General features: G+C 40.6%; 2 protein-coding genes across 4 annotated transcripts; one reads left to right on the top strand and one right to left on the bottom strand.

Moving 5' to 3' along the window:
- Positions 1-4,111: 4,111 nt before the first annotated feature.
- On the bottom strand, positions 4,112-7,582 carry LOC117937895 (threonine synthase-like 1). Of its 2 annotated transcripts, none has more exons than XM_034862151.1 (3): positions 7,344-7,582; positions 5,740-7,134; positions 4,112-5,020 (listed from the first exon to the last, which is right to left on the bottom strand). In XM_034862151.1, the coding sequence occupies exons 2-3, from the start codon at positions 7,099-7,101 to the stop codon at positions 4,217-4,219; spliced, it is 2,166 nt and encodes a 721-aa protein (XP_034718042.1). In that variant the 5' UTR covers positions 7,102-7,134; positions 7,344-7,582; the 3' UTR covers positions 4,112-4,216. The 2 variants fall into 2 exon arrangements, with proteins under 2 accessions (XP_034718042.1, XP_034718043.1); XM_034862152.1 differs by having other exon boundaries at positions 7,218-7,582.
- Positions 7,583-7,780: 198 nt separating this feature from the next.
- Positions 7,781-11,299, top strand: enkur (enkurin, TRPC channel interacting protein). 2 transcript variants are annotated; one of them, XM_034862153.1, is made up of 5 exons: positions 7,781-8,161; positions 8,648-8,793; positions 8,889-9,112; positions 9,590-9,736; positions 10,758-11,299. In XM_034862153.1, exons 1-5 carry the CDS (start codon positions 8,082-8,084, stop codon positions 10,929-10,931), a joined length of 771 nt encoding a protein of 256 aa, XP_034718044.1. In that variant the 5' UTR covers positions 7,781-8,081; the 3' UTR covers positions 10,932-11,299. The 2 variants fall into 2 exon arrangements, with proteins under 2 accessions (XP_034718044.1, XP_034718045.1); XM_034862154.1 differs by lacking the exon at positions 7,781-8,161 and adding an exon at positions 8,199-8,444.
- The last annotated feature ends 100 nt before the right edge of the window (positions 11,300-11,399 follow it).

The following is an 11,399-nucleotide window of genomic DNA, read 5'->3' on the forward strand; positions in this document are numbered from 1 at the left end:
GTAGGGAAGCCCAGGGTGAACATGGTGTTGAGATGTGTTGGCTGATTGTTTGGCTCTGGCTTTCAGAAAGAAGCAGAAAAATACCTCACGCACCTATTGCATATTACCTTATGCAATAATACTCAGTATAAAAGTCTAAATAAAGCAACTGCAAACAAACACACATACTGTATAAAGACATGCACGCATACACACACACACACACACACACACACACAAACACACACACTGTTTTCACCGCGTCACATCAGATGAATTGTTACGGTGTAGAAGAACATGCATCTTCCAGCCGTTTTATAATGAAAGGTTATACGGTCACAAACCCTGTGTGCCGGATGTTCTACAGTTTCACAGTCACCCGTGATCAATATACTTTATGGGGCATAAGGTCATACCAGCACTCCTGGGGGTGAGTGAGATGCGGCAAGCGATCCATACGTCATACGCATGCAAAAATATGAAATCAATTGATCCCCTTTTGCATCTGAATATGTTTCGATTTTGTCAGAATGCAGGTCTTTCATCATTACACTTGCTGGTACACAAGGTGTGGATTAAGAAAAGAATGCAGAGATGTTGTGGCAACTAATAAAATAATTAAAATGTCAAAACATTATAATGCAATGTTTCCTCTAAATATATTAAAAATGCGATAAACAACCCTTTATCTACTAATAATAATGCAATAAGTTAAGGTGCAATGCTGTATCGTTTATTAGGAAGACTAATAATGCAATTACAAGTAACAACACTTTATACCATCAGCTACAAATGTCACACCATGTTGAAGGTCTGTTTAATAATTATTGTTATAAATATTATAACACACTACGTACACATGCAAGTGAATCCATTTTAGAGTAGACTGGCTCAACAGATGTACATCTGCCGCGTCCATCCCCCCTTCCGCTATCTCTGCTATGGTTTTTGCAAGCTCACCGTCCAGGACGGTTCAAAGAAATACAAACAAGCCAGAGCCTTTTTTCTCCTATCCCAGAATAGGTAAGCATTGTAGCCAGAACATCCTCCCGCGCTGACACAGAACTGTCGAGATAAGTCTTGAAATTCGAGACAAATCATAGACCAATAGACATATATATGATATATTTGGCTTCACATAATATGCACAATGAGTATGTTCAACCCTTTTGCATCACAACTTTCTATAAGACCACATGTGAGCTGGACCAGGACATGATCCCTCACTGGCTTCCCACTTGAATGCTTCCAATTGTGTTTGTCAAAGCACATTGGCCAAGGCCGAGGTGCTGCTGCCAAAGATTTAACTCAGGTCTTTGAAGTGGTCGCTGAGTGTTTTACCTCTATACTTCAGAACCAATGTTTGGTGCCAATATTTCATGCCCACATTTATAGATGTGACGATTTTTGGTGCCAAGAAGAACAAAGATTTTCAGTTTCCCCTTGTGGGTTTTATTCTTGGCAGAAGAGGAAAATACTATGACACAGAATTTATTTAAACCATCATGGGACCAAACAATTTGTCTAAAACCAACGCTAATCACTCTCTTTAACGACGCTGTGAGTCTACTCACTTTGTCCATTGAGACAATTTGGAAAAGTCATTTTCAAAACAAATTATTGTGGAATAAAACAACTTTAACCAACTTAGACATTGGACTTAGGTTCTTATACTCCACCCATGTACAATGAAATGCAAAGGAAATCTTTGGACATGCAATTTTTTTAATCAACAGTTGTCACTTTTTTATTGTATGTGTATGTGTGGTGATGCGGTCATAAATTTCCATTGTACTGAAGTGTTGTTTCCACCTTTGTCAACAAGACAACAGATTTATGTAGTTGGTGTACCTACAGTTTGTTAATATATATATTTTAAATAAATTAAGTTCTGCAAAAAATTGTATTAAGACAATCCATTTTAATATTCCTTTTTACACATTGTGATCACCAGAAGACCACATTTATAGACTGAAATAAGGCCTGTGCCAATTACTGTTGATCAAAAACCCAGTAGTAGTTTTTCTTTCTTCTTTTTAAACAGAAAGAACAGAAACTATAGTCAAGGATCCTTGGAGCATAGGCTCAAATCAACCCGCTTCACCAGATACTTCTTTGCAAACTGCTCCTATGCGTTCATTTCCTCCTCTCTCCATTTCTATTCCCCTCCACTGTGAAAGAGCAGTTTCCATTATGCCACAGGTTCACATTAAGGAGATGGGAACAGGCTGGTACCTGCAATTATCCTTGCTCACCCAGCCGTGGGCCACTAGGTGCCGAGCAACAGCTGGCTCACTCTTTCCCTTCACCATTCTCTCTCTCACACACACACACACACACCTCCTCCCTCTTCACACACTTTCTCCACCCATTCCTCACATTCACCTGTCAAGCAGCTTGATTAATAAGGCCAATGCTCACATTGAAACAAACCACAGACCACCGAAGGGGGGGGGCACGCAGAATTCATTCATATGAACAAAAGTGATCTCTCCTCCAGCGTGCATGGAAATACACTATGTAGTCAGAGGGGTAATTGTAAAATATTGCCCTGATTCCAAAAACTATTCGTAATTTATCTTGATGTCCCTGAGCACCTTTTTCCTTCTCTAACACCAGAGCTCCAGACTGTCAAGAGCAATGGATCACGTCAAACCACACAGCTGCATTCTTCCTGCTGCTCAAATAAGCTACTTTTACAGTTACAAATACAGTGAAGAAAACATTTTCCCTCTCAGTTTTTGCAAAGACTTAAAGAGACAGTGGTGCAGATCAAAGGGCATGCAAGCAAGGTGCTTTGTCAAATCCGGGCTGACTTTCCATCTATTTTAGCAACTGCAGTCATAAGCTATCCTGGAGATCTATGAAATATATCTTCTGCCCTCCTCTTTCTGCTGCTGCTGAGGCTGCACCTGGATTCAAATGACTCGAATGATAGCCACAGAGACAGGAGTCATTTCTGCTCTCTCCTGTTATGGATGGTGTGACGTTGGGGGTTGGGGTGTTTCTTCTGACAGATGTCTGCCAAAGAGCAATGTCTTTCGGTTGGAGACCAAGAGCTGTTACTGAAAGCTGCCTAATACACCAAAGTCACAAGCTAAAATTTTGCCATATGATTTCGGATTTGGGGTGTACTTGAAGGCCTGTGAGTAGCCTATGCCTCCTCTCTTAAATCTGCAAATATTTCCCCTTGTGTTATTCTCAAGACAATATAAAACAGTTTTTACAATCTTAATAATGACTGCATCCTGAATGTTAGCAGCTGAGAAGCACATAAAAAAAGAGGGCAAGAACAATGTGGTTTGAAAAAAAAAAAATCCCTTTCTACCTTCAGTAAGGTAGTTAATGAGTCAGTGGACTCTGATTGGATGACTGTACCGGCTGCGGACTGCGGAGATCAATTCATTAGCTGTATTTTAATGCCACTGTGAGATCTACCATGCAGCTTTGATAGCCCTTCGGCTACCCTCACATCAACAGAGAAAGGTTGAAGTAATGCAAAAGAGGATGAGGTAAATAAAACTTTGGTTTAATAATCCTTAGAATGTAGAAGTGTTTATCAAAGACACAACAGACCTTGACAGATATTGAGCAAATACACAGTAAATATGTGTTTCTACAGTACAATGCATGAGCATACACTTAACTTTAAGATGATTATCTCCCTGACAGCACATATTGATTTGACATCACTTTTAACTTGTTTATTTGACCTCCTGACTTAGCCATAGTCATTAATCCCCCCTACAGCACAACCCTACTGTTACTGCAATGCTTGCAGCAGTGAGTCCAGCACTGGCCAGGAGGTAGACATCCCCATCTAGTGGACCAGGGCTCTGAATGTAAAGAAAATGTTAGATAATCCAGAGCCTCAATGGGCTTTAAATGGAGTTTTGGGCTTAAACTATAGTATAATCAGAATGAAAACAAAATTTTAATCCTGAATGCTCAGAAAGGATTTGGCCTTTTAAAATAAATTTCATGACCATGCCTGCTTATAAGTGTTTTCTTATTTAATTTTACGTTTGACTTTTTATGTTTAAATTTCTTTCTTTGTTTATCAAGATTTTGCCGTTTTTCTTTTATCCGTTAAATGTGCTTTAAAAAGTTACAAATACACTGAAAAAATGAAGAGCACAAGATACAAACAAGACGGGAAAAATATAGTTTTTTGTAAATAATTTCGATTTAAATGAATGTCAGGTTGAGGTGGACATTAACAAAAGCTAAAATAATCCTACATGACTTTCAAGAAGGAGTCGTGTATCATGCTCTCCACTTCTTCTACTAACACACTGTACTCAGCCTGACAAACGGTGTGTTCCCTCCTGCCACTTTTCTCCAGGCATTTCATCATGTCTCTGTGTATTTCCGGTCTGGATGCAGTCGATCCGAGCTTTTTCAGCTGCTCAAGGGGATCCTCAGGAATATCTTGGATTTGTAAGGCTTTGAACACAGCGGGAGCACATTTTCCGTAGTGAGCAGTAGAACAAAGCACTACGGGGCACAAACCGTCCTGCTGCCTATCAGCCACCACTTTAGCAACAGCGGTGTGTGTGTCCATGAGGTAGCCCGTCTGTGTGTGAACACTCTGGATGGCGGCCAAGCAGTCATCTTCCGAGCACCAGCCAGCCATCACATCCTGCTGCATCCTGCCAAGGAGAGGCTCAGGAACCTGAAAGTGCTGCTGTCTGTCTAAGCGTGTGAACAGCTCCTTGACAAGAGGGCTGTCTCCATTTGAGACATGGTAGATAAACCTCTCAAGGTTGGAGGACTTCGGAATATCTATAGCCGGGGAGTGGGAGAGCATCAGAGGCCGTCCCCGGACATCGTACTCGCCTGTGGTGATAAAGTCCGTGATGATGCGGTTGTGGTTGGACGCACAGATTACTTTTCTTATCGGGATGCCCATTTGCTTGGCGTACACGGCTGACATGGCATTGCCAAAGTTACCAGAAGGGATGCAAACATCAATGGGCTCACCGAACTTGATAACACCGTCTCTGATCAGATCCAGATAGGCTGAAGAATGGTAAACCACCTGCCAGAGGAGAAAAACTTGGGTGGTAAATATTTTGATAATAAACAACTAAACACGTTACTGGCTGGCCCTTTAAAGACATCTCCTTTACCTCTTGGAAATGATGTGCATTATGAATTATGTGTATTTGGACTTTCATAGACTAAACTGTTCATTGATTCATCAAAACAATCAACGGATTGATCAAAAAAAATCTAATTGCATGTACAGATTTGAAACACCAAAGTAGTAATTATCAAGAGCTTGTTATCTTTTGCAAACTTTTAAATAAAATGAACCTCACATTTCATTCATGATGTCTAATTATTTCTTGACGTTCTTGACTCTTATTCTTTTTTGTTATGTATTCCTTTGTTTTAATTGGATTGCTGTCTGCTGAATGGTTAATCTTTCTGCTCATTTTGTGTTCTTCTTGTCATTTTTGTTGTTGTATTTTTGTATTTTATTTCAAAACTAAACTAAAAGCTTAGTTTTCTTTACTTCATCTCTTCATCTTTTTGTTGGTTTTTCTCAAAAGAGTTCGTTGTAGGACGGTTTGTGACATCTCATGACACATTTCTTTGTTTTCATTATCTGGATTTTATGCAGTCTTATGTGTGTGCAAATAAATAAAACATAAAATAAAACTAGCAAGATCTATATTTTCGTAGATATTAAGTCATAATGTCTGCAGTGAAAGTGGTCTTTTTCCGTGGAGTCCAACTTGGTGATCAACCCACCTGTGGCAACAGCCGCGCCCAGTTGCTGGAGTTGGCGGTGCTGAGGACTGTGCTGTACTCCACAGCGAGGTGCCCGGTCAGCCCACACTCTCCAAACATCCTCTCTATGGTTCTCTGACAGAAGTCAAAGTCTGACAGGACGCTGATCGCCCTGGCGTTGCCCTCCCTGTAGCTCGTCATCTGAAGCTTCTGAATCTCACTCACGCCTTCCTCTGGGAAGAACACCAGCACCCCCGTCCTGTGTATGTCAGTGCCACGAAGGCTGCTGAAGCCACTGAGCACTGCACTACCTGTGTCCCCAGAGGTAGCTACAAGAATGAGGTAGTTGCACATCTGTGGGAGGCAGTAGGCAAAGAGCTCGGGCATCAGCTGCAAGGCGAGGTCTTTAAATGAGGCGGTGGGGCCATGGAAGAGCTCCTGAACATACTGATTGTGAATGAGATGTTTTACAGGTGCTACTGCCTCACTAGAAAAGTTAGACCCATATGCTTTAAAAATCATTGTTCTGAGATCCAAAGCAGAGATATCCAATGGGTGTATGCACTTTTCAAGTAAAACTAATGCTCGTTCCGGGTATGACATGTCAGCTAGTCGCAACCATTCACGAGCACCAATGTTTGGGAAGCCATTTTTGGGAACATAGAGGCCTCCATCTGTGGCCAGACCCTCAACTACAACGTCACTAAAGTGTGTTGTCTGTTTGGACAATGCCACACTGTCACTCCTGGTTGACACGTAGGTTTCTGCAGCGTGGTTCTGATATCTCTCCATAGCTTTCAGCACCTTCTCCGCAACTTCCTCCACCGTGTCCCCTTTGCCACACAGCACCCGCACGTCAAGCCATTTCTCATAAAACTGTTTCCTGTATTGCAGAATGTCCCTGATGGATGCTTCTGCCCCCTGGCCCACTATCTGGTTCACTTTCATCCTGCCGAGTCTTTGCATGATGTCTTCACTGTCCACATCCAAGTAGATGACCAGTCCGGATTTTTTGACGTGTTGCATTGCTGCAGCATGAAGGGGGTTAGAGCCTGTCAGGGAAACAACACACCCAGAGACAGAGAAGTTACACAAAGCCTGGCCTTCTTCCTCAAGGAAACGCTCTCCGCCAACTGCTGCCAGCTTGGCAGCCACAGGCATCTTCCACGTTGTCTCCAAGACATCGTCATCAACATCAACGACAGGTAGTCCTAATCTGTGGGCCACTATCCTCCCCACTGTGGTCTTCCCTGCTCCAGGAGCACCCATTAGCAGGATGTTCTTGTCCCCCAGCAGGGAGGCTTTGGTGGAGAGACATGATTTTGATGTTAGAAAGGGGCCCAGGTAGCATCTGACAGTTCTTATGGCACTCAGTAAACCCATTGAGGGGACAGCAAATGACAGCAGCCCGTTCTCCTGCAAAATAAAAATAGACATTTAAAATGCAGTTATAGTTTTAATTATTATAACTATCATTTTATTATGTAAAGACTATCCACCTTGTCTTTTGGACACAGAGATAGCTACAGCTGCAAGAAGCTGCTTTAACTTTTCACGTGTACTGCCGCCAAGAGAGTTATAGACAGCGACATTTATAAGCTATGGTTAATGAGCAAGACACTCACGTAAAGTGGTGCCTTTCCGTTTTTCTAACTCGATAACCTTAATGAGTGTTTTAGTAGAGTCTCTAGGAACGATTTTAACCTGACAGGAAGAGCACCATTCTGCACCACCACACCTCTTTTCAGTTAGTCACAAACAACTATGGTCAGCCTGGAGGGACAAAATTGATAAATGTCGAAGGATCACCGATATCCGGTTGCAAAAACAAACAGTAGCCGACACGTGTTTTCATCGTTTTATTTCATATTTAATATAACTAGGGCTTACAGCTTTAACGATGTATAAGAGCCCCCACTTGCTTTCATCGCGGTACGGATAACACGAGTGACCTTAGTGATACATTCAAATTACTCTCGGAACGTTGTACTTCAGTGTTTCGAATTCTAAAGTACGACTCATACTCACGTGAAAATAGAAATGCTAACGTTATATACTGCATAATATGAGTTGTTAGGGAACAGTGGGTGCTCTAAACCAAAACACAGTCCGTGAACTTTACATAGGGACTGCTCGGAAACCTTTAATTTATCGCTTTACCAAGGTCCTGAAATGCAACATTTGCTCAACCAGTTGCCTAGCAACTATACAGTAGCGTGTTGTCAAACAAATCACAAGATCATTTTTAGCGTTAGCTGACGTTAGCTCAGTCAAGTTAACTAACGTTAGGTAACGCTAGTTAGCGTTAGGTGGACTTAATTCCCGTATATTTAAAATCATTCGCCAGTTTGAACTCCTTTAAAATGTCTAAAGTTGTGTACCCACCAGAAAGCGTCTACAATCTAATTCCAAAGGAAGAGGTTCATACTAAAAAACCGCAAAGGTAACTTTACTTTCAAAGCAGTAGCTACGCTAACGTTATAGCTAGCTAGGTTATAGATAGCTAACGTTGTATGTTGCGTTAACGTATCTTGGGTTACAAGCCTATCCAGCTAGCTAGCTAAATTACACTATTCTGGTCTAGACCATAGCTAATTAACGTTAGAACAAAGTGTGGTAAGGTTGCTAAAACAATAAATACACAGAGGACGACCTGAAGTTGGCTTTAGCTGTGAAATGTTGCCTCAAATTTAATATATCTGGCAAACTACATCAGAATAAAGCAAGTTAGTGTTATCTAGCCAATAGGATTGGAATACTTGGATAACTTGCACTTTATTAAATAACGATAGTCTCAAAAGTGTTTTGCCGGATCGCTTACATTTGGTCTTATTTAAGAAATGTGCGTTTGTGGAATGTAAAAAAAGTAAAGTAATTCAAATAATAACTTCAGTCTGTGATCATTTTCTCCAATCTGCTGCATCTTAAGGTATATTTCCAAGTATCGGCCGGCAGTTGTTTTTGAGAAAAAGTCGGCCAAGGATGCAATGAGGACGATGGGACCAGCAAAAGTAGAGGTGCCTTCCCCAGAGAAATACCTCAAGAAGCATTCAAAAGAGCCCAAATTTCCTGAAAGTGAGTTATATTCTTCTATAGATCATTTGAACAATGTTTGTGTGCGTCTTTCAACGGTGATTGTTATTTAACTTCATATTCATATGTTCTTTCAGAGACACAGTTTTCGAATGAGGGTCATAACACCTGCACTGTGAAGAAACCAGCCGTTCCTGCGAGAACAGACAACCCACTAATGGGCATTCAAACCAAGAGAGACTTTATAAAGACAGCTACAGTGGTGCCAATGAAACCTCAGCCTACCTGGGTGGACACCAGCAAGGGACACAAGCAGCTTCTTGAGAATTCAGGACTTGTCCCCAAATACATCAAGAAAAAGGTGTTTTTCCCCCCACAATATTCAACATTTATTTACTCTCGAAAGATCATTCAGGGGCGACCCTCATTTTCAATGACATGGAGTCAAATTACAAAGATAAAAACAAAACACAGAAAAGAAGTGACACAATCATAAGAAAAATTGGAAAGACAATAAAACTTTAAAACTTTCTGAATTGGAAAAAATTATTTTATGTAAAGCAATTAAAAGTAGAAGTTTGCAGGTTTAAGACCTGACTTGCAAATAATTTATAAGAATTCCACAAAAAAAAAATGGAAATACATTGTTTGCAAACGTCAGCTACAGCAGTCTGATACGTTTTAAAAACTGAATATTGCATAAAAAGTAGCACATAAAAAAACGTAGAGTAAAGTCCCCTATTTATTGATGAAATAATCTATCCTTTTGGACCTGGTTTGATATTTTGTTAGGTTCACCGTAAACATATTGTCTAAAGTTTCCAATACCTGTTCGCAGCACTACGGAGAAGTACCCGTGTACCTGCAGCAGCGCAATGAAGAAGAGCAGAGAGCTCAGGAGGAGTATAACAACTACGTGAAAGAACAGCGGGAGCACGGAGCCATGAACCACCTGTCTGATGAGGATCGATTAGCCGTCCTGGAGGTACTCAACAACATCAGTGCTGCACAATGGCAATCCTCTCCCTAAAACAGCAGGAGATCATACAACTGAACATTCAATTTCTTTGATGATTTTACACATCATTTTTAGTAAAACACTGGTAGTCCTACTAGTCCATTCCTCTGTTTTTTTTCTGTTTTCCGGTGAAGTCCAGACTAGTCGATGGTCGAACTCATACAATCCAATATTCCAAAATGTATTTTTTCCACAAAAAAATGATTTGCTGTTATGTCCTTAGTAATGACTATGTAGAAACAGGCTGTAACCTGACGCCACAGTGGAGCCAGCAGAGCCACTACTAAGGACATAACAACGGCAAATCGTTTTTTGTGGTAAAATTACATTTTGGAATTTGGATTGTATGAGTTTGACCGTTTACTAGTCTAGACTAAAAACAGAAACAAACAGAGATATTTATTAACACAACTGCTATGCCTTTCTGTCACATTTGCTGCAGTCAGATTCACTGTGTTCCCTCAGAAGGAATCACTGCACATGGGTAAACACTTGTAGTGACATTTTGAACATGTTTAGAGACTAAAAACGTGTTTAAAACTTGCCCTGTTTAAGCCTGTTGGGTGCTAACTCTAGCAGGAGGATAACAGGGTGTAGACAGCACCAATTGTTTTCATTTTTCTCTCTACTGACAGTCCTCCAAATATACAAACAGATTTAAAATTGACCGAAATTCTCCTTTAACACTATGCTGTATTTCTGAACTACCGCTCCGGCACTATAGGAGCTTGATGATTACTTAAACAACGCTGACAATATTTCTAACACTTACCAACATTGGAGAATTAACCCTTTGTCGTCCCAACATACATACAGTGAGGACATACAGTTCTTAAAGACGAGTGTCTTGGGTTCTTCCAGGAGGTCTATACTTAAATACCTTGGACTTGATGGCTGTTTTCTACATAAAAGCTTTGCATCCTGACATATTATAATGCTGATTTTATTGTGATAATGATGGGTTTCCCTATGTGGGTTCACCATGCAGGGGCTGAAGAAGAACTGGGACGAGCTGCACCACGAGTACCAGGGCCTCTCACTCGTCACGGACAACCTGTCCAAGAAGTCCCAGAAGCAGCGCCTCGAAGCGGCGATGAAGCAGCTTGAGAACGACATCAACCTCTTTGAGAGGTTTAAGACCATTTACATACCCAATAACTAAGACACAAAGAAACTGGATTAAATCAGATGTACTGCATGTCTTGAGACCCCCACCCTTACTTCAAATACCAAAAGAACGTTAGTAGAATGGAATGATGTTTTTGTATATTCTCATTATCTGTCACATGAACAATGAAACAGTGCTAAAACTCCAAAGCCCAGGTAACAGCAAATTAAAGAATCATTCCAAATTACTGTCTGGGGAACATGTAAATTAGCTAGTCTTTGATTGAACAAATGCAATTCTTAGGTCTACTGGTAATCTTTTTAAAGTAGTGTACTCTTTCATTAATATTACATTAGTTTAAAGTAATATTTGTAGAGATATTACATTTTGAGCTTGAGAAAACCAACAATTATTTCTGTGTTCCTTTTTTTTCCATTTTCTCGCCTTCCTTATGGAATTTCTTGCAAACAAAATAGGAAATAGTTGACTGTGCAGGCTGTAGAGAAGAGTTTCCTTTGAAAT

The sequence above is a fragment of the Etheostoma cragini genome, chromosome 22 (genome assembly GCF_013103735.1).
Source record: "Etheostoma cragini isolate CJK2018 chromosome 22, CSU_Ecrag_1.0, whole genome shotgun sequence".
Taxonomy (NCBI): domain Eukaryota; kingdom Metazoa; phylum Chordata; class Actinopteri; order Perciformes; family Percidae; genus Etheostoma; species Etheostoma cragini.

What these genes read in the sequence shown, in the direction of transcription:
- LOC117937895 (XM_034862151.1), bottom strand. Translation starts at nt 7,101, where the DNA reads ATGGGTTTACTGAGTGCCATAAGAACTGTCAGATGCTACCTGGGCCCC. An exon ending in GGGCGCGGCTGTTGCCACAG is followed by an intron (nt 5,021 to 5,739) that starts GTGGGTTGATCA and finishes CTCCTCTGGCAG; the next exon opens with GTGGTTTACCATTCTTCAGC.
- enkur (XM_034862153.1), top strand. Translation starts at nt 8,082, where the DNA reads ATGTCTAAAGTTGTGTACCCACCAGAAAGCGTCTACAATCTAATTCCA. An exon ending in CATACTAAAAAACCGCAAAG is followed by an intron (nt 8,162 to 8,647) that starts GTAACTTTACTT and finishes CTGCATCTTAAG; the next exon opens with GTATATTTCCAAGTATCGGC. An exon ending in ATCGATTAGCCGTCCTGGAG is followed by an intron (nt 9,737 to 10,757) that starts GTACTCAACAAC and finishes TTCACCATGCAG; the next exon opens with GGGCTGAAGAAGAACTGGGA.